Source organism: Tursiops truncatus, chromosome 13 (genome assembly GCF_011762595.2).
Source record: "Tursiops truncatus isolate mTurTru1 chromosome 13, mTurTru1.mat.Y, whole genome shotgun sequence".
In the NCBI taxonomy this organism is placed as follows: domain Eukaryota; kingdom Metazoa; phylum Chordata; class Mammalia; order Artiodactyla; family Delphinidae; genus Tursiops; species Tursiops truncatus.
In genome coordinates, this window is record NC_047046.1 from 80,981,648 (window position 1) to 81,004,245 (window position 22,598).

General features: G+C 38.9%; 1 protein-coding gene across 2 annotated transcripts in view; it reads left to right on the forward strand.

Moving 5' to 3' along the window:
* Positions 1–22,598, forward strand: part of DOK6 (docking protein 6) — a 412,918-nt gene that overhangs the window by 319,731 nt on the left and 70,589 nt on the right. For both annotated transcript variants that reach the window (XM_019936445.3, XM_073790812.1), the window contains exon 7: positions 14,121–14,238. In XM_019936445.3, coding sequence (XP_019792004.1) covers positions 14,121–14,238 — 118 coding nt within the window. The remainder of the gene's footprint in view (positions 1–14,120; positions 14,239–22,598) is intronic.

The window sequence follows — 22,598 nt, forward strand, 5'->3', positions numbered from 1 at the left end:
ATTATAAGCTTTACTACTAACTTCTTTGAAAAGCAAACAATGGAATTATTATCGGCTGTAATTTTAATAGGTCAATATTCTCTTTCTTCAGAATTTATAGGGATGCATTAGATTCCATCTATGAGAGGACAAGTGGAGCTTTGGGAAATAGGTGGGTCACTACCCAGAAAAACTTTCATAATTCTATTCCATTTTAAGACTATGGGGCTTTCTATCTAGTATTATTTTAGTTTTGACTTTTAAAATTCTCAAATACATAATATTTTGAAGTATAAAATTATCTTTTAAATGTAAGAAGAAAAAATAGTCTAGCAAATGATTTTACATTATTTTTAATACATTTCAGATTTTGTCAATACTACATACACATTTTTCTCTATCTAGGGTATGGTTTAAAAAGCCCTCCTAATACTTAAGGGCAGCAAGTGCAAATCAGGCTTACATCTGGCCTTCAGTGGGGGTGAAAGAGTAACTTGAACGTTAATAGGATTATTAACATGAGACTATGGGGTTAATTGATGAAGCATCAGTAGGAGGTTGGTATGATTTCGTCTTCTAGAAAGATTTGGGTTAAATTTAAATTATTGTAACAATTATCTAATTAATATGACATTTTTCTAGTGGCTTAAATCGGGTGAAAAAAATGTAACTACCAAACTTCAAATTATTTCAGAATCTTGAACATTCATTATCAGCCCATATTTACAATCTGCTGATGTTAATTTTCAGCCAAAATGAACAACTGTGATGTCACTTGCTGTTAGTCAACAGCGGTAGTTCTTTACTTCTAGTTGTTCTGAACGGGCAAAATGCTCATAAGTGAGTCATTTAAATTGTATTTCATAAAGGGAATTTCAAGAGCTCTTTCACGCAACTGTGATTGTCTGCCGTAAGGAGAGCACTCAGTGTACTGGGTTCCCATCCCCGTTCTACCACGCACTGTCTGTATAATCTTGAACAAGTTATTTAACTTCTAAATGTCTCATTTTCCTCTATCTGTAAAATGGGGATACAAGAGTTCTACTTATTTGGCTGCAATGAGGTATCTGTGCATTAACATATATAAAGTGCTAAGAACAGACCTGGCACTCAGAAAGTACTATGAAAGTTTCATTATTATGATGGTGATGTTGAATAATGATAAGACTTGCAATGTTTGTGAAGACACTAAATTTTTATTCCCAACTATAGCTACGTAATGTCTTCCAATCCTTTACAAGTGTGTCTAACAATCTTGTGCCAAAACATTTGCAAAACAAAATTCAATTTACATTTGCTTTTGATGTGGTTGTATGTTTATCTTATCCTGTGCCACTAAGAAGCAAGTCCAGGGAGTGGAGTGAAGCAATTGCTGTGAAGGAGTTAGAGATGGTAGGTCTACCTACTAAGATCTCAGGCAGTGGAAAGCCAGGATTTGGGTACACCGTGGATCTGGGTGCTCGGAGATGGAAGGGAAAGGGCGCAGGTGTTTAAATAGCAGGCTCAGTATGGCTTAACAAAGAAACCAAATGTTTCTGAAAATCACAAAATCAGAGACTCCATCAGCTTGGTGCATACATGTAAATGGAGTCTTTGGTTTAATTTCAACAGTGATTGCAAAGCTATGCTTTTCTCTGAAGGATAGTATTGATACTAATTAAATTACTCCATAGGTAGTACGTTCTGTAGAATAAGTTGAACTAATGATGCTTTTCCAAGGACATGCTACCACAACTTGAGAACTGCCCCAATTCCCCAAATTCTAGGGCTGTAAGCAAAGATTTCCAGGTCTCCCAGATACCTTTTCTTTTTCTTTTAAGAGACCTTCTCTACATGCACAAATCTCTTTTTAAAAAAGAAACTCCAAAAAGTATGGAATAGAATTTAAATACCCTCTATCTAACTCTTAATTGATTTATACAAAATAAAACAAAGGTTTGTGCCATAAAATAGGCAATAGTGTAACTTGCGAGTTGGAAAAGTACCGGAAAACCTACCTAAGATATAAAAATGTTGCATTTTGTTTATTATGTATTCACTGCAAAATAAGAAGATAACACTGCTCATTGGCTTTCCAGTTTTAAAACCAAGCCGTGGAAGATAAATATTGATCAGATAGAAAATGTTTATACATTTTTAATGTTATTAAAAAGATTTTACAAGATTACCAAGAAGCTATACAAGCAGTGAATTCCCCCAAACATCGTCGTTCAGGCAACTGAAGTATTTACTTTCATCCTTTAAAAAAGAGATGATTTCAGAGTGTTACTGGCTTTATAGATAAACTTGAATGAGAAATAATGTCTCAACAACCGTTTCTTAACTATAAGAGAAAGAATTCAATATATCTTTCAGCATTATATGCATGTAAAACTTTGTTTTGCCCCATTTATCACCATCCTTCCTAGGGAACACATGAATAAACATATTTTGATATATCTCTATAATCTGAGTTAGGCAATGTTTCTATTCTTGTTTGAAGAATCTGATACCTAGAAAAGCATTGTGCATAAAACAGTTCACTTGCACTGTGGAGAACTGGATAAAAAGAATCGCTATATCGGTAAGGCTGTTAGAGGTGTGTACTTACATTTCCTTCACTGAGAAAGATAATGAAAGAATGAATGAATATTAACTGACTCCATTAAGAAGTTTTAAAGGATAAGTTGGCCATTTATTAACTCCATTCACAGGTTTGTAAATAATACATTTATTACTCCGTGCTCAAAACGCTGCGGGGTGGTAGGGAAAACAAGAAAAGGACAACAATGTTCCTTCTCTCAAGTGGCCCAGAATTTTGTGGGATCAAAATTTTGTAATTTTGAGTAAGCTTATCTTTTTCCTTTTACTCCTTGAAATCTCAAGTTTTCCATGCTTTATTAATGTAACTAATTAAATCAGATGGTTAAGAAATGCCATTACAAAATTTTGATTCAACTATACTAAAAACACCAGTTGGTCTTGTTTATGTTGTCATGACAGTAGAGCCTGATTGATTTCTTGGATAATCAACTTATTGGAAGGTCCTCAGTCAAAGCTCCATGGAGAATGATTTCTTCAGTACAAGAAAACACTCTTCCTTTTTCCATTCAGATGTAAAGCTTCAGCTTCTCACTCTTAAGTCCAGATAAGAAAGGGAAAATGATCATGATAGTAACAGAGAGTGATCTTAAATAGTCCTATATTTTCTTTACTTACTAACTCAAAACTAGCCTTATTTTAAAAGAGAATTTTGTAAGGGGGTACATGGGAGAATTAAGCCACGATAATAAATTTTAAACTGGAACTCTGTCTGAGATTACTAAGATTCAAATATTTGAGGAAATTATTAAAACTAGATAGTTAAACAAATGGCATGTCTAGAATTTGTTTCCATTTCATAAAGCTCATGTTCTTAGAACCCTCCAAGTTCTTCGAATTCTGTTGCCAAAAGCATTTACAGGTGCTCTGCCTTGCATGCAACATTATCGAGGAAAGTTTTCGTTGTCTTGGTGAACAGCCATTCATCAGAAAGCACATTGCAAATGTGCCAGCATGGCTTAGCCCCCTGAGGGTGAGTGGAGGCTGATTTCATCTTCAACAAGAGCTGAAATAATTTAATTTTGGATTTCCGTGGATCTCTACACACATACACACACAACACAAACACACACACAAAAACAAACACAAATAATACAAAAGAAACTTCTTTTTTAATTTGCTTTTTATGTTTTTAAGCTTTACAAGTATTATGAAATGTCCACAGGGCACAGGTCCACGACATAAATGTAATTTTTAAAACACAGATTTTTCCTGATATCTTATCAAAAATAAGTAAAGGAAGTGGGGGAGGGGGTCGTTAGTACCTTTGTAATATTGTAAGTGATTTGAAAGGGAACGGTCTCCCATAACAAGAATTACAGTGTGTCCTTTAAAAGCATAGTGTCTGGAATGCACCTGTTTCCAGTAATTCTTGCCTCCTGGTCACCAGAAAAGCTCTGGACACAATTTAAGGACAAATAGCTTCAGTGTTATTGAAACACCTGCAAGATAGCAAACCCACTTCTAATGCCTAAAAAACAACACTGGCAAGACTTGTTGAAGGCACTGCTGTCCAAAGCTGTCAGTTCTTTGGTTTTCCTAAGCTCTAATGGTTGGAGAAAAACAAATAGCAGAGTCTCACATAGAACTTCTTCCCTAGAAAACAAATTGTTTTCTTTAAGATTTGTCATTTTACTTGCCCTTGTTACTAGAAATACAAGAAACAAAAGTAACCTCGCACATTTAACAAACTAAAAAATTTGTACTGTTCCCAAAACAATAAACGTTTTGAACAGTAATCATTTAAAAACAAATGATCTTATTTCCTTTTATAATGTAAGATGAAAAGAAATTTCTGGTGAGGAAGCAGCATTGTTTGACTCTACCTACTGCCCTATAGGCATGGAGGTGGGTCTAATGCCTCCCTGTCTCTGGGGAGGGCAGAGTAGAGAGAAAAGGAGAGGGGGAGAGAGAACAAAGCTGGCTTTATGTACAACTAGCTTAGACTGCGACTCGAAATTAGCGTACTTGCCCTTCTAGATTTATACTTGATCGTAAATCTTACCCGAGTATTGACTGCTACCAGCCTATGAAATTATTTTTTGTCTAAATAGTTGCATGAACGAGGAAATGCTATTCCACTGCATCAATTCCAAGATGCACATCTTTTTCACAGTTTAACATCTCTCTAGTCAGATGGGAGTTACAGTTTAATTAGCAGCACTGTTCTTTTGTAGTGCTACATAAAATCACGTTGGCTTTCTAATGATGGCATCTTAGAGTGTATAAAATACTGTAATACTTGTTGTGAGTATTCTGAAGACACTAAGCTGTTATTCCCAACTGTAGCTAAATTATATCTTTCAGTTCCTTTCAAGTATATCTAACAAGACCATGAGCACTATGTGCTCATTTATAACTTTTGAAGGACTAAGAAAGCTTCCAGAATGGGATGTATCCTAGGTAGTTTGGCTTCCTTTTGAGTGACAGCATTCTTCATACCCACATTTTACAGGAATCTCTATCAGCTATGGGGAAAAAACAAACAAACAAACAAAACTAGTTTTCCCATACTGAAAAGGTGAAGAATTTGGAAACATCATAATCTCGTGAGCCACACACAGGAAAATGTTAACACTTCTCGCTGTCTCTCTTCTAGGTATATTCATAGAAGTTTACAGAATTCTAGGAGAAGTTTAAACGTGTGATTTGTGATTACAAGTGGTATGTTATATCCAATATATAGGAATATCCATTAATGAATTCATCCTTCAAAGTTCTAGTCTTGATTCTGTTGCTCAGTATTATCAATTATTAACCAAAAGACAAGACCTTTATTATTACTGACAATGACCAGTTCCCTGCTGGGAAATGCCATTAGCATTTTTGTGAAATTTTCTTTTACTGATTGACAGACACTGATTAAACCAACACAAGCTCACTCAGTTAGAACAAGTTATTATAGCTGATAACTAAAGTGGGCCTGTGTTCCTAATGTTTCGGAACACTAAAGGAAATTTCGTCTGTAAACAAACACACAAGAACAAAGAAAATATACATTTCTGTCTGCAATAAATACACAAATGAGATGGAAATGACGAGAAGGCAATGTGTAATTTTTCTAATACGTGCTGCTGAGACACAGTGTAATAGTAAATATTTTATTTAGATCATGTTTTTTTCCCTTAAAATTTGTTGTGGATACTCTAGATGTCACTTCAAAAAAAGCATTATATCAATATATAATATTTACGTATAATATTTAATCAACTTGATTAGAATTGATAATGTATAAGGAAAATGAGTGCCCAACATTAAAAATTTCAACTGCTATGTTTAAAAAATAGGGCTTCCCTGGTGGCACAGTGGTTGAGAATCCGCCTGCCCATGCAGGGGACACGGGTTCGTGCCCCGGTCCGGGAAGATCCCACATGCCGCGGAGCGGCTGGGCCCGTGAGCCATGGCTGCTGAGCCTGCGCGTCCGGAGCCTGTGCTTCGCAATGGGAGAGTCCACAACAGTGAGAGGCCCACGTACAGCAAAAAAAAAAAAAAAAAAAAAATACAATTTTGTTTCTTTTATTTGTACTGCTAGAATGGAACAATAGTAAGGAAATTACAAAAAAAAATTTACTTTTAAACTGTGGTAATCTTATTTATTGAGGGTCATACAATCTGCTCTTGGCAATTACAAGAATAATTTCCTTAAAAAAAAAACAAAACAGATGTCAAAAGTCAATCAAGATGACTCAGCATAAAAACATATATGACATATACACATACAACCCAAAGAATCAGACTGACTCTTCTTTGGCATAGTGCTGTAAAAATAGGGAAACACTTAGGCCAATAGTGGTCAAACTAAAATCTAAGAAATTGATGTAAGCATTGCATGGAAAGATAATTAAGAATGCTTTCAAAGAATGTGAACATAGTTCACATTCTGGGATGTATTCAGTGAATGCATACACATTAGGTGGAAGCAGCATGGCATGGTGGGTAAGCAGGAAGACTCTAGGGAAAGACGAGCAGAGCTGTGTGACCTCCTGCAAGTCGCTTACCTCCTCTGTGCCTTAGCTACCTCTTCTTAAAAGAGGAAGAAGTATCAATAATATCTACTTCAGAGTGTTAGAATGCCACCTGGTCTTTAGTAAAAGGTCAATAATTATTAGCTAATTCATAAAATGGCAAAAGAAGAACCTTTCATTTTAAATGGGTAAAATTGTATAACCACCACTAAAGTTCATCCCAGTTTTTATTATATGCAGACATTGGAAATTAATTACATAAACCTTATTATAGCCTCTAGATATTTATATATTTCAAAATCAAATGACAGCAAAAATTTTATTTATGAAATTTAATGCTTTAATATGTATTCATCATGTTCCTTATATTAAAAGGGTGTCTCTGTAAATGTATCTGCTTACAGATGATAGACAGATGATTGATAGATAGAGAATATATATTCTTAAAATCATTACTGAGTACAGGTAAGAATATACCTGTACTTAATACTTAAAGTATTTATGTAGATGTTTGTAATAATTTCTGATGTTATTCCAAAATCCAGCTTTTTTCACACTCTATGAAAGTATTTTGGTCAATACATGGTTTAAAATATATAATAATGACATCCGTTTTGTTTCAAGTTAATGAAAATGATATTCTACAAAGTCCAATTTTAAATGTCACCTAGCAACTTCCACTACATGACTATATGAACTACATTTTATTTGTTAGTCTGGTACAAACTCAGCAAGATATCTTCTTTTTTTTTTTTTTTCCATTTATCTTGAATAAAATGGAAGATTAAGTGTAAGGTGTCCCCTATGGAAAATTAAGTCAAGTCTGTGAGAAGCCAATTGTCCATAAACCTTCCAACTTCAGAGGACTGTTTGAACAAATCCAAACAGTGCCAATCCAAGCTTGGCTGGCTAATGCTCTCCTGGGCTTCTGTTTCCATACAGTTTTCAAGTTTCATGAGCTGTTTTCCAAGACAAGTAAAACTAAATGTTCTCGACCAGGAGTGCACTGGTGTTGAGCATTTCCTTATTAAGCAGCACTGTTTTTTCTTACACTGACACACACGTCACATTAACATATTTCCCAACCACCTGTATTTTTGCAGTGCTTCTTACCTACGGTGTGTTTCCCAGCCCATTTTCTCTTGTCTCAGACAAACCAGGGCCCATGTTGACACATCCACCCGTAGGAGGCGTTCTTTAACTCTCTTCATACAGAAAAGCTGTGTCTGTCTCTTCCCAGCTGATAGTACACGTATGTGCAAACATACACGCACTCTGCTCACCCGTCTCCCCTCTGTCTTCCACCCCTCCCACCTGCCCATACTGACCACCTATTCCTGACTCACATTACTAGTTTTTCTTACTTCTCTTAAGCTTTTAGACTTAGATCCAAGTAGATGCCTCTGCCTCCTTTGTCGTCCCTTTGATAGCTCATTTTGGACAAATCTCCACATCTTGACCACATGGAGCCTTGGACACCACTGGTCTAAGCCACCTCTCTGTGCAGTAGCAGCAGTAAAGGTGCAGCTGTGTTTACTGAGCACTTCAGGCATGACAAGCATTGTGCTTTTCACTCTAAAAACATCATCTTATAAAATACTTATAACAACACTTAAGGCACATTATATTAACTTTAGAGATAAGGAAAAATTGAATCTTAAAAAAAAAAAGTTTAAGTACCTTTCCTGAAGTCAGAAGGCTAGGCAGCTGTGGGGTTGATATTTGACAACACATCGCTGACAGCAAAGCCCATGGACTTAACTCCGTGATTTTGCCACACAGATTGTGGTGTTCTGTCTTGAACATAGCAAAGAGGCACTCGCATTCCGGCCTTGATCCAGTGGAATAGACCCAGTTGGTGTAATTCTCACCTAACCTGCTCTTTGAATAGAGGGTTCCAATAATTTATTTTACAGTGAGTGCGATAAAGAGGGAAGAACGTCATGGGCTCCGAGCCTCAGAAACATTACCCACTGGCTATGGCAGGATGAACAAATTATGTGACCCCTCTGAGCCTCATTTTCCTTGTCCGTAAAGTTCAGATGGCATATGTGTTGACAATTTATGTGGATATTAAATGGGATAACCTATGAAACCGGTTTGCACAGGGCCAGGCCCATAGAGAATGACTCATAAATGCTAATCTATAAATGCTGACTTTTTCCTCTCCCAATTATGTAGATTTGTGTCTTGAGTGCTAAAATGATTTTTTAAATTCTAGGCAATAATTAGGGAGAGACAGAGCAAAAGGAAAATTGATTTTTTAATTATTTTTTTCAATACTTTTTTTCTTTTTTTTGGCCGCACCACGCAGCTTATTCCCCGACCAGGGATCGAACCGGGGCCCTCAGCAGTGAAAGTGCAGAGTCCTAACCACTGGACCACCAGGGAATTCCCCAGAATTGATTTTTTTGAACCATTTTTTTTAATACATATGAATTTTATGTAGGTGAACACAAATTAGCATTAAGGTTTATCACAAGGGCCAGCAGAGTCCCAAAACAGCAAAGAGAAATTGCAAAAGGCTGTAGCATAACCTGGATAACGATTGTGGTAAAAGCGAGAAGAGGTGCTGGTAGCCTGTATGTTCACAAAAATTCTAGAAGTTGTCAGGCCCTTCCTGCTGCTTCTTGGCAGCACAGGTTCTGTCAAAGTACAAGGCTGTGTTGTCACACGTTGTCATATGTGGGGAGGAAGCTCATCTTCCCAGGAGAGATCAGCATTGGAGTCTAAAGAGCAGTGGACTCAGAAGTCAAGGGGACTGTTTTCTATTGGAGCTTCTGGAGTTAGGATTTTGCCTTGAGCAAATCCTTGAATTTTTTTTGGATTTTGATTTTCCATCTGTAAGATGAAAATGGCTGGATTCTCTAAGAAAGAGTCTAACCTCGAATTACATGGCCAGTGTACACAGTGAGCTTGGGCTTCCTCATACCATGGCAGCCTCAGAGCAGTGTGACTCACATGGTGACTCAGAACAAGGGAGAGGAGGAGAAACGGCCATAAAGGTCTCAAAGGGCATGGCCGAAACAAACAAAATGTCACGTCTACCAGATGTTATTAATCAGAGCAGTCACCAACCAGTCCAGAAGCCCAGATGTAAAGGTCTGGAACCTAGATGCCCTATTTCTGAATGCAGGCTTTCCAAGAATTTGAAGCCATCTTCAATCCTCCACAAAAAATAATGCAGTATCTAATATTACTTATGACGAAACTTCATTTGAAAGTCATTAAACAGAATCTCTTGATGCTCAGAAAAATCACAGGACAGAGCAGAAGCACGATTCTAGTCTCATGCTTCCACTTCCTTAGAAAAGTCAGGTCATACCTCAAAGCCTCAGCCTCCTCTCATTTTAAAGAGGGATATTTCATCCCTTTCCTGTCTCCCAAAAATGTTATGAGGATTTGACTAGATAAAATAAATGATCTCTGGGCCAAATGCCAGGAAAAATGACTGAAAGAAGATAAAGGTGTCGAATATTTGAATTTGGCTGAAAATAGGGAAGTGGTGTTATTATCTATATGTTGTAAATGCCTAGGAATTTCTAGTAGACCAAGTGCAGATGAAACAAAGGAGAGATGAATGGATGATGGACAACACCACTTCTTGGAAAATAAGCCCAGATGTGCTAAGAAAGCAGGGGAGATTACTGACCCATTTATGTGGAAGAGTGGAGGTGAAAAGACGGAGGTTAGGCTGAACCCTGGGACGGGGAGAACTTTTGCAAGTGGAGTTTTAAAATATAGCTAAAGAATGGGAAAATAAGTTAAAGAACCATAAAACAGTCAGGAAGCTTTGTGTGTCAATAAAATACCGTTTTCATTAAGTACTATTTTATAAGAGTACTTAAATATACAAGAGGAAATGGACAGAAACATGTTAATTAGTAATTCAAAATTAACACTTTCGTATTTGATAAAGTAGATTTAGTTTTTTTTGAATATATGGAGAAGGAAATTGAGTGAATAGTGTGTGTAGAGAAAGACACTGCATTCATTGTGCATCTTTTCAAGTACCTATGAAACATTTACAAAAATTGTCATATATTAGATAAAAATAAAAAATAAACTTCAATATATAGAAACTACTCAGGCCATATTATCTGACCACAATGCATTATTAAATGAAAATTAATAAAATATGCACAAAAAAGCAATATCTCAACAAAATGTACACAAGCAATCTCCCATATAAAATAGGAAATAATACCACAATTACATAATTTAGAAAAGGATGATTTTTATTCTACTTACAAGCCATTGTGATGTGGACAAAGTGGCATTTGGAAGGAAATGCTTTCATTAATAAACAAATAAAAATGGAAATGGAAATATTCAACTTGAAAAGATTGAAAACACCAAGAAAACAAGACAGACAGAAGGTGGAAGTTAATTAGGATAAAAGCAAAGTATAAGAAAATATAAGAAAAACTGAAAAATATAAATTCTTTAAATAAATTTTAAAACCCAAGTATGTAAGTTAGAGACATGAAAGGACTTAAAAAACAGGCAAAATTCCTTTTAAGCTCCAAGAGAATTTGATGCTTTTTTAAATAAAAATGTAAACGTCAAATAATATTAGGAGCATTGAGACTCTTTGGGAAACCACGATCATAACTCTACTTGTACATACTAAATCCTTGGATGGAATACTGACTTAAATGTTTTTTTCTACAGTTTCTCAAAATTCTTTAATATTGGGATCTATTCGTTTTAGTATCAAAAGAGCAGAAACAACTCGAAAGCCTTTCAATGTGGATATATTGAATAAACTGGGGTGTGAGGTCGTCCTTTGTCTTTGTCCAGGTGCATGTAAGTAAACAGGGCCTATGCTAGGTAGTTCAGTAGAGGGAACGGCTGCACTATTGTTTCTGGACTGGCTTTACTTTGTTTCTGCCTTCCCTCACTCGCCTAATTAGTAACCGTTTGAATCCGCCCTTTGGAACCCAGGGCATGTCTAGGGGACCGAAAGCCTTTTTCCTACAAACAAGACACGGAAAGGCTTTGGTACCCAGGAGGGCCCCACAGGGTCCTGCTTGGTTTCATAGGAACTCCTAATTTTATAAGGTGGCCGCTAGCAAACCTGCCCAGCCTTCAACGTGGAAGAAGACAGTATCTGTATTTTCCTGGTCAGGAAACAAATATGTCCTCCACCCTGGAGAAAGACACTCTCTTCCAGGCCTGTTTGCTGCACAAGCAAATAATAGTAAGGAACAAAAGTTGTCACAAGAAATGCAGAACCACGAGTGGCCCAGGAAGAATTCTTTCCTAACAACTACCTTTCAACCAAACGTTTTCAAAAGAGTTTTCTGAAGTTTAGGGAAGGGGAGGGAAGCGGGTTGCAGCAGGAAATGATCTCCTCTTTGAGATCGTACACTCATATCAGATGTTGACATCTGTATATTTACGTAAACGGGAGTGAGCAGAAGCTGCCAACCCTTGTTTATATCTTTAAGAGTCTTCTCAATATGAGGTTCTTTGCTTTGGGGTTTCCTTTCTTATCCACTGGAAGACAGCATAACTCTTATCTGTATGATGCTCAGATAAAGGTATTACCTGAATATCCATAGGGCACACTTTGGGCCAAAATCATCCTCTTGGGCTGTGGGCTTTGTGAGATGTGTAGATTTTTTTTGTTTTGTTTTTTGTTTGTTTTTGCGGTACGCGGGCCTCTCACTGCTGTGGCCTCTCCCGTTGCGGAGCACAGGCTCCAGACGCGCAGGCTCAGCGGCCATGGCTCACGGGCCCAGCCGCTCCGCGGCATGTGGGATCTTCCCGGATTGGGGCACGAACCCGTGTCCCCTGCATCGGCAGGCGGACTCTCAACCACTGCGCCACCAGGGAAGCCCTGAGATGTTATTAATTAGAGGATTGCCCACTGTCAGAAAGTGCACGTTTGCTCGGATTACATCAGAGAAATGTGCACCAAGGCCAAACAAAACCATTTCTGGATATTTTTTTTAAAAACAGTGTGAATCAGTAAAAAGAAATTTCTTTCTTGAAAATGCAATGTAAAGTATTTTTCTATTTGAACTAATCACGTGTCTGAGCATCACCTGATGGGATGTTGTGTGGATCTCTGTAGCTAACCTTACAGTTTATCTTTCAAATAAGAAAACATACCACACTTTTATCCCAGAACTTCTCAGGGAAAACACTTTTTCTAATATGTACAAACTCCTATTGCAGGAGCAAGGAAAAAGATCTATTTGAGGAAAGAGCCATCGGGTAAGGGTGGGAGCGGGTGTCAGGAAAAACTGTAAGACGCTGTATGTTCAGGCCACTCAGGATGGCTGCTCTCTTGCTCTCTGTCTATCCCCTGACCGACCAGGGCCTGCTTCACCTACACCCTATGCATACGACTGACCTTCCTGCGTACTTGCCCCAGGTCCCAGCTGGTGATTGTTCTTATCAAAGGGGCGGGGAGGTGCATTCCCTCCGCTGGTTTCCCTGGTAACTAATGAGTCCACCTGACGTCAATCCCTGTATAAGTGGCAATCCCCCTCCCACAGCAAAGACTGCCGCCATATCCTGCCACATCCTGCCTGACTTGCGCCGGCACATGGTACGGTGTCACTCCAGGACCTTGCTTCAGACATGTAAGCTCCCCCATCCGTTAAACCGCTGATGTCTCTGTTGCCAGCTCCGGGCTCTTTCTTCGGTCTTGAAGCTGGGCAAGCACAGGGCTTGTAGGCTTGTGGGGTGCAGCCCAACAGACAATGAAATGGGTGAAAAAGAAATGGTATCTTGGGCTTCCCTGGGCGCGCAGTGGTAGAGAGTTCGCCTGCCGATGCAGGGGACACGGGTTTGTGCCCCGGTCCGGGAAGATCCCACATGCCGCGGAGCGGCTGGGCCCGTGAGCCGTGGCCGCTGAGCCTGCGCGTCCGGAGCCTGCGCGTCCGGAGCCTGTGCTCCGCCACGGGAGAGCCCGCAACAGTGAGAGGCCCGCGTACCGAAAAAAAACAAAAAGAAATGGTATCTTGTGTTTGGCACCATTTGGGGGTATCTGTTTCTGAAAGGGCTTGCACCTCCATTTTTTGAGTTATTTTACAATTCAATAAATTGTAGAAAGCCGATAGTATCAGTAATGCAGGTAATTCTTGCTTACAGAGATGCAAATAAACGTGTCTGATAGAATGTAATTGATTATTGCTGTGGCTGTTTACAGCGTTCCTGACCAGCTAGAAGCCCTTTGAATTCTCCTTGGAATCAGTCGACCATCTTTTTGTTCCCTTCTTAATTAATGAGTGAGATGAATTGCTTACAAGTGTTCATTTCATATTTTTTAAGTCATGATTTTCCTTTTTTTAAAATGATATCTTAGGAGTTCCCTGGCAGTCCAGTGGTTAGTATTCAGAGCTTTCATTTCAGTGGCCCCAGGTTCAATCCCTGGTCGGGGAACTAAGATCCTGAAAGCCACACGGCGCACCACGCACCCCCCTCCAAAAAAACCAAAATGGTATCTTGAAACAGCAGGTAATGCAGGAATCTGTAACATTATATCATATGTCACCCACGTTTAACGCTGAACTTTTAAAAGAACACATTTCAGTTTACTATTTTAAATAAAGCTTAACACACGTTATCTTTTTCTTTTAGCTTCAGACAAGCTTGACTGAACCAATGACGTTATCCAAATCAATATCTCTTCCTCGCAGTGCATACTGGCATCACATCACTCGTCAGAACAGCGTTGGGGAAATCTACAGTTTGCAAGGCAAGTAACCGTAAAGCACCTGCTTTAGCTTCCTACAGGTGGACCACCAGCCACGCAAATTGCTTTGTATTTGCATTGCTTGCTTTTCCTCCATTTCCAGTTATCAGCTGTCACTGGCCACAGTGGGAGCTCTGAGATTTACCGTTGCTTTGCTAAAGGTACCATTTCATAGACTCATGGTAAAAATTATCCCAAAGATCACCAAGGGCTGAGGACCTGCTTTGGCACAGGAATTTGACTAAAACGTTATGCAAAACATATTATCAGAAGCTAAAAGTAGCTAATACCAGGGTCTGTTTCATGCTGTGTTTTACAAAGGATTTCTTACTTAGCATCTTGTTGCCGTAATAGGATTGAATATCAGTTCAGGAGGCTGACTTCCAGCTCTGTGATGAAATGCTGCATGAACCTACTCATAGTTTTAAGGTTTAGCCAAAGCCTTGACGTAGAAACCATATGGGAGGGTGCAGGGCAGAAGGAGACAGGTGTAAGTATTGTTGCTTCTGTATTTTTCCTAACGATAAGGCGTTGACTGACTGCTTGGCAGGTGAATCAGAGGAACAGAGAGCAAGTATTTGATCGACAGCAGCAGAACTCAGTTTCCGTGGTTTTCTTCCTATTTTTTCCCTTTTGTCCTAAATTCATAAACTTAACCTTCAGATAAAATATTCAGCTGCAAGAAACTAACAGCTGACCAAGACAGGAGGAAGCAGGACCTAGGAAAAATAAGGCTAAAAAAACACAGCTGAAAACACTCACCAAACCTTTTTTGAGCATAATAGGCTTGAACATACTAGGTACCCAATAAATACCTGGTGAAGGAATGGCCAGCATAACCTTTCAGAATATTTTTCTTTTCATACATTAACTTTTGCTCATATTAACAACACTCAATGTTTTGACAAAAAAAGAAAAAAATTTCTGTAACAAGCAAACTGAAATATTGTATTTTTAAAGCAGTATTTGCTTGCCAGAGTTTCAAAGCTAGAATAATGGGATTTGATGAGTGGGAATGAATGATTAAGGATACATTCTGCAAGGAAAAGCAGTCAGAACCACGTTAGTCACTTACAGAATTGCATTTTATATTTTAAATGAACCCTCTTATCGCCAACTTGACTACCTGTATTTAATAGATCCTTATTATCTTTTTGTATTATTTATTTGTATGAGAAAATCTTTAATGGCACAAGGATTAGAGGATTGAGAAAAGGAGGGGAACTGCTTTGACAGTTTCATTTGTCAGAAAGAGGAGACGTGCTTCCATTCTGTTTTTTTCTGTCCACAAATGCCAGTGACCACACACTAAAATGGCCCGAGTCATGATCTTATGAAGCTAATCTTGCTTGTTCCGGGGATTAGAAAAATTAGAAAATATGCCTTTAACGTAAGGTTGTTTTTATTTAAATGTAAACATATATATGTAAATATTGATAGTCAATAGAAGAAAACTAAAACTATGGAATATTTGAATAAGAGAATAAAAACAGTTAAATTTCTAAGCAAAAAGAAAGCGAGATGTTAATACAAACAGATTGGAAATGGGTTGGAACCACTGTACTGAAAACTTTGGGTTCTGACAAGGTGTCGGTTTGTAATCCCAGTAAATAAAAGACTGTGGTTTTCATGGTAACATACAGAAAACTTTTCTCCGAAGGTAGCATTAAGATTTAGACTGATAACTTCAGAAATAATGTCATGAGTACCCAACAAAAAATACCAGAATGCATTAAATTTCTGAAAACATTGCCAGAGACTTGTTGGAGGACAGTATTGATTTACACAATAAAATAGAATCAATAACTAATTAGAATTCTCTATGATTTATGTCACAAATATTAATTTCCAGTTACAGGTTTCAAATGCCTTATTGATTACGATGAACTGTTTATTTATATGATCTTGTTGGCAAGGTAAAATTTACCTTCTAACCTTCGAGGTTCTTTGGCTGGTCTAATAATTAAATTGACATTAGATTAACAGGAGAAAAACAATTTGTTATATATACACGGGAGTCCCATGAGAGCCAAAGGCAAGTCTGGCAACCGAGGCTTATATGGCATATCCTGAGCTAAGGGAAGGGACAGGGGCCTGGGGCTTCCAAGGGGAGGAAGGTGAGTCACAGGACGATAAGAAGAGCAGATGTTTGGTAATTAACTGTTTGCCCTGCCACGCTGATCGGTCATTCAGATAAAGTTATCTCTGCGTCTGAGCCAGGCCCCCTGTCGGAATTCTTTTAGGCGATTAAGTGAGAGGTTAAAGCTCTGAGTCCTTTGGACCTTGACTGTCTTCAGCTCAAAATAATCCACACGCCAAAGTGGCACATTTTGGGGAGGCTCATTCCGAACCCCTTCAGTCTCAATGTCGCATTCTTCTTTGGTCGTTAGTTGTTGTTTTTATGTAACAAAAAATATGCATTGATTAGGGTCATTGCTGTAAGTCAGATAAATATAGAATATACTCGATGTAGAGCACACTCCACTCTACTGTGCATTTATTTTTGTGTTGCATACTTCTTAGAGCGATACATTTTGCCATTTTCTATACCCCTCATATTATGGTTATATCATAGAGATAGAGATACAGATAGATAAATAGATTGTAGGTAGGTAGACGATATATAGGTCAATATAGATATAAATTTGTTAGTGATACTTTGACAATGATTTATTTTGTTCTCCTTTTGTTCTGCTGAGAGAGGTGGAGGGGCAGAGCCTTTGACCATGGTTTTTACTGGGGTGTAATCTCCTCAGGCTCTGCCCTCATGGAATTAGGGCAGAATAAAACCACTGAATCAAGAAAAATCAAAATAGAAACAACCTCATCACCCCTTCACGCACAGGTGCATTTTTTTCACTAAACTACATTTAAAAGTGGTTATTTTGCATCTCCCTCCCTCAGTTGTGCTCCTTGAAGTGGCATCACCTCTTCTTTACAAAGAGGAGAACATAGTCAAGCAACTATCATCCTTGATCTTCCAGAGTCAAAGGAAAACTCTGGCGTTGGTGGGTGATACATCATCAAGTAAACTGCAGGTAGCATTGAGGAATAAAAATCCGCCGTTAGAATTTTTTCACCATACTGTTAACATTCTAACTGTGAAGCTGAGATCAATATGAATTAAATTCAACAGGCTTTCATTCAGAAGGTAAAGGGGGGAAAGTTTTATATGCTTAGAGTTCAATAGATTGGAATTCATTAATAAGCAGCACACGTAGTGGAACGGAAAAAAAACTCCTGGTGTTCAAACAAATCCATTACATATAAAGACTTACCCATAACTGCATTGCCGGCCACCCTCAAAACTGCACTCTACGTGGTTTTACTGTATTCACTTCTGTCATCCAGTCTATAACCACAGAGGCAATATACACTGTAAAAGACTGACGTATCAATACTGACATCCTGCGTTTTGTTTGCTCTAATGTTGGGAAGAAAGGTGCAATAGCAGATCTCTCCATGGTACTCCCAGAACAGCGCTCTGAGAGTATGAGCTGTTATGGTTTCCCCAGTGTGCTCTAGCTCTCTGGAGTCAAAAAGATTGAGAAACAGAATGATTCCTCTTTAACAAGTACACACTAGCTAAGTACGAGGCAGCTGCTGTTAAAATCTCTATCCCTAAATGGCTGCGATGGGTTATGTCACCTCTTCCTGGAGAAGTCGTTAATAAAGACTTTTCCTTTTCTTGATTCTTACCAGGTAATCGGGATGATTGATTTGTATTAGAAAGTAATTTTTTATTTATGTCTCTCTAACTTCTGCATTTATGAAAAACATTTGTGTCAAAACACATTCTAGGGCTTCCCTGGTGGCGCAGTGGTTGAGAGTCTGCCTGCCGATGCAGGGGACACGGGTTCGTGCCCCGGTCCGCATGAGCGGAGCGGCTGGGCCCGTGAGCCATGGCCGCTGAGCCTGCGCATCCGGAGCCTGTGCTCCACAACGGGAGAGGCCACAACAGTGAGAGGCCCGCATACCGCAAAACAAACAAACAAACACATTCTAGAGATGTTATCTCTAGACTCAGGGAAACATAAACTGTTAAAGGGAAGGAAACATGATCTTGAACTCTTGACTCGAAAGTGAATGCTCAAAACACATCATTTGTTTTACTAGTGATAGAACTGTGATTTTAGTTCTAAGGCCTTCAGCAGAAGAAGTGTTGGGAGGATGAGGAAAGCAGGAGACAGAAAGAAAGAAGGGGGGGAGGGAGGGAGGAAGGGGAAAGAAAGAAAAGAAAAGAAAGAAAAAGACCACTCAACAGCGAATAAATCGAGAGGCAATTTCAGTAGAGAAGGATGGACTTTATTCAGAAAAGCCGGCAATCTGGGGAGATGGTAGACTCATGTCCAGAGACCAGTTCCCAAGGTTCTGCTCAGCCATGACAGCTTTTAAAGGGAAAAAGGGGAAACCATCTCAGTTAATCATTAAGGCAGGAGGTCAGATTCTTCATCATTTTTCCGCTGTGTGCAGGCCTGCTGACTCCTTCCCATCTTCCTTGGGATGCGTCTTGCCCACGGGGTCTACCTGCCCCCGCAGGGTCCACCCGCAAATTTGCTAAGGGGAAGAAGCTAGGGGTAGAGAGTCAGTCATTCTTTAACTACTTAATTCTTCATTCTTACTCATTCTCATCCAGGAAAGGGACCAACAGGTTAGGTAAGGTGTTGTGTATATTTAGAAAAGCAGAAACCAGGAGCTATGTTACATGTTGCCTGATCTCATCTTTATGACTAGGGTCTAAGGAAAACAGGGAAGAAGAAACAGAAAAGGGGCAAAGGAGCTGCTTACAGTAAGGAGGTCAGAGTTTTTCTTACTTAAGGCTCTCACCTTGACTTTTAATTGCCATTCTACTTATTTAGATGATGGACTATAGAGCAGGGTCTTTAAAGTGGGATTTGTGAAGATGACAAGAGCATTTATTAAAGATAAATCAAACTAGTAAAGACCATGGGTGGTACCAAAGCTCGCTCACGGGAGGCACTTGTGAGTCTTCAGTGAACTCAAAAATGTATTAGAAAATGCATTATAAAGGATACAAGGAGGGGATGGCGTCGAGACCACTCTTCTCTCTGAGGACAGTTCTCAACCAGTGTCGCGAAAGGAACCACGTCCACTCCACTGTCCCAGCAGCCCTTCTCTGTGCACAGGCTCAGGCCTTTGTTGGCGTGTCTGTTCCTTGCTTCAGGATTGTTGTTAGTGAACACAGACACTTGCTGCTGCCGGTCTTTCCTTTGGTAGCACAGGAGATACTGTGAGATGCTGGGTTTCTGCCTCTCCACCTGATGCTTCCATCCGGGATGAGCTCTTCCACAAGCTACAATGATGAGAAGGGGGCATCGAGAATGTGAGCTGGAAATGATCCCCATGCGCCGCCTTATGAGACTGTGTGTTATCCTTAAACTTTCCCTGATACATTTAATTACTATTTTTTACACAAATCTCCATGGGATAGGCTGGGACTCGTTTTTGAACAGCCTGAACAACTTCGCTCTCGGAATTAAGGACGATTGGGGGTGCCGTTTGTAAAGGTGACAACTTTTGGAGTTCTGCTTTCATTAAACTGATTAATATTCAGATGCCAGCTCTGAACTGTCTGCTCCCTCCGCCCGTGGTACATCTGTAATTAGCTCCAGACCCCCGGTGTCAGCACAGCAGCCAACCTGATTACACAGAAGGCATGTTATGTTCACCAAAAGGGCATCTGCTGCTCCAATTTCTCAGAAGGACAGGATGCAAACAGGCAATTAGAATTAGAGATAACCTTTGGAAAACGGTAAATAGAGTTCTGGCGGAGATGAAGGAGGTAAATCAAAGGATTTACTCACTCTTTGCTCAGCTCTGACCCTCTGTCCTTCTTTACTGCCTGTTTAATTTCAAGTTCGCATGGTTTTCAAATTGCTTCCATTGAGATCTTCTGTTTAAATTTTCATGATATGATGTTTTCCAAATTGCAAAGTTAATAAAAGCCTCCTGTAGCAAGTAACACACACACACACAGAGAAATCTGCACCAGTGGTAAAAAGGAGCTTGCACGTGTTCACGCTCCCATCTTGCCAGGATTTGATCTACATGTTGTCAGGTGAATCAGTCACTGTGGGTCCACAGCAGCCAATACATCCCACGTTGTCCATAAGGCCCGAGCCTGCTTCTGGCGATTCGGCAACAAACCTGAAAACATGAGCCGGTTTTTAGAATCAACACTTTGTGTCTATCAAACCTTCTCTATGAACATGTACTGCATATCCGTACCTTATGAAGGGGAAGTCAAAGGTAGAAAGTGCCTCCCTGGATATCAGTTTTCAGAGAGGAATGAAACAGTTGCTTCCCCAAGATAGACACCAAAAAGACGCTCCAAATATTCTCAGTGTGAAATGTCCCTCATACCCCACAGTTATCATCCATCAGTCCCTCTACCAAGCTCCCAGACATTTAGGTATAGCTTTAATATATCAATCTATTTGTTTATAAACCTGTTTCTTCTACTAGGTTCTGAGGTAGCAACTTTTGTTTTATGGTGAATCTACATTTTCTTTTTCCATTTTTTTTTAATGTTTGAATTTTATTTTTTTACACAGCAGGTTCTTATTAGTCATCTATTTTATTCACATCAGTGTATACATGTCAATCCCAATCTCCCAATTCATCACACCACCACCACCACCTCCTGCCGCTTTCCCCCTTGGTGTCCATACGTTTGTTCTCTATATCTGTGTCTCAACTTCTGCCCTGCAAACCAGTTCATCTGTACCATTTTTCTAGGTTCCACATATATGGGTTAATATACGATATTTGTTTTTCTGACTTACTTCACTCTCTATGACAGTCTCTAGATTCATCAACGTCTCTGCAAATGACTCAATTTCATTCCTTTTTATGGCTGAGTAATATTCCATTGTATATATGTACCACAACTTCTTTATCCGTTCGTCTGTTGATGGGCATTTAGGTTGCCTTCATGACCTGGCTGTTGTAAATAGTGCTGCAATGAACATTGGGGTGCATGTGTCTTTTTGAATTATGGTTTTCTCTGGGTATATGTGCAGTAGTGGGATTGCTGGATCATATGGTAATTCTATTTTTAGTTTTTTAAGGACCCTCCATACTGTTCTCCACAGTGGCTATATCAATTTACATTCCCAGCAACAGTGCAAGAGGGTTCCCTTTTCTCCACACCCTCTCCAGCATTTGTTATTTGTAGATTTTCTGATGAAGCCTATTCTGACTGGTGTGAGGTCAAATACCTCATTGTAGTTTTGATTTGCATTTCTTTAATAATTAGTGATGTTGAGCAGCTTTTCATGTGCTTCTTGGCCATGTGTATGTCTTCTTTGGAGAAATGTCTATTTAGGTCTTCTCCCCATTTTTGGATTGGGTTGCTTGATATTTTAATACTGAGCTGCATGAGCTGATTCTATATTTTGGAGATTAATCCTTTGTTGATTCATTTGCAAATATTTTCTCCCATTCTGAGAGTTGTCTTCTCATCTTCTTAGTAGTTTCCTTTGCTTTGCAAAAGATTTTAAGTTTCATTAGGTCCCATTTGTTTATTTTTGTTTTTGTTTCCATTACTCTAGGAGGTGGATCAAAAAAGATCTTGCTGTGATTTATGTCATACAGTGTTCTGCCTATGTTTTCCTCTAAGAGTTTTATAGTGTCTGGTCTTATATTTAGGTCTCTAATCCCTTTTGAGTTTATTTTTGTGTATGGTGTTAGGGAGTATTCTAATTTCATTCTTTTACATGTAGCTATACAGTTTTGCCAGCACCACTTATTGAAGAGACTGTCTTTTCTTCACTGTATATCCTTGCCTCCTTTGATATAAATCAGTTGACCATAGGTGTGTGGGTTTATCTCTGAGCTTTCTCTCCTGTTCCACTGATCTATATTTCTTTTTTGTGCCAGTACCATATTGTCTTGATTACTGTAGCTTTGTAGTATCGTCTGAAGTCAGGGAGCCTGATTCCACCAGCTCCATTTTTCTTTCTCAAGACTGCTTTGGCTACTCGGGGTCTTTTATGTTTCCATACAACTTGTGAAATTTTTTGTTCTAATTCTGTGAAGAATGCCATTGGTAGTTTGATGGGGAATGCACTGAATCTGTAGATTGCCTTGGGTACTATAGTCATTTTCACAATGTTGATTCTTCCAATCCAAGAACATGGTATTTCTCTCCATCAGTTGGTATCATCTTTAATTTCTTTCATGGGAGTGTTTCCTTAATTTCTCTTTCAGATTTTTCATCATTAGTATATAGGAATGCAAGAGATTTCTGTGCATTAATTTTGTATCCTGCAACTTTACCAAATTCATTGATTAGCTCTAGTGGTTTTCTGGTGGCACCTTTAGGAGTCTCTACGTATAGT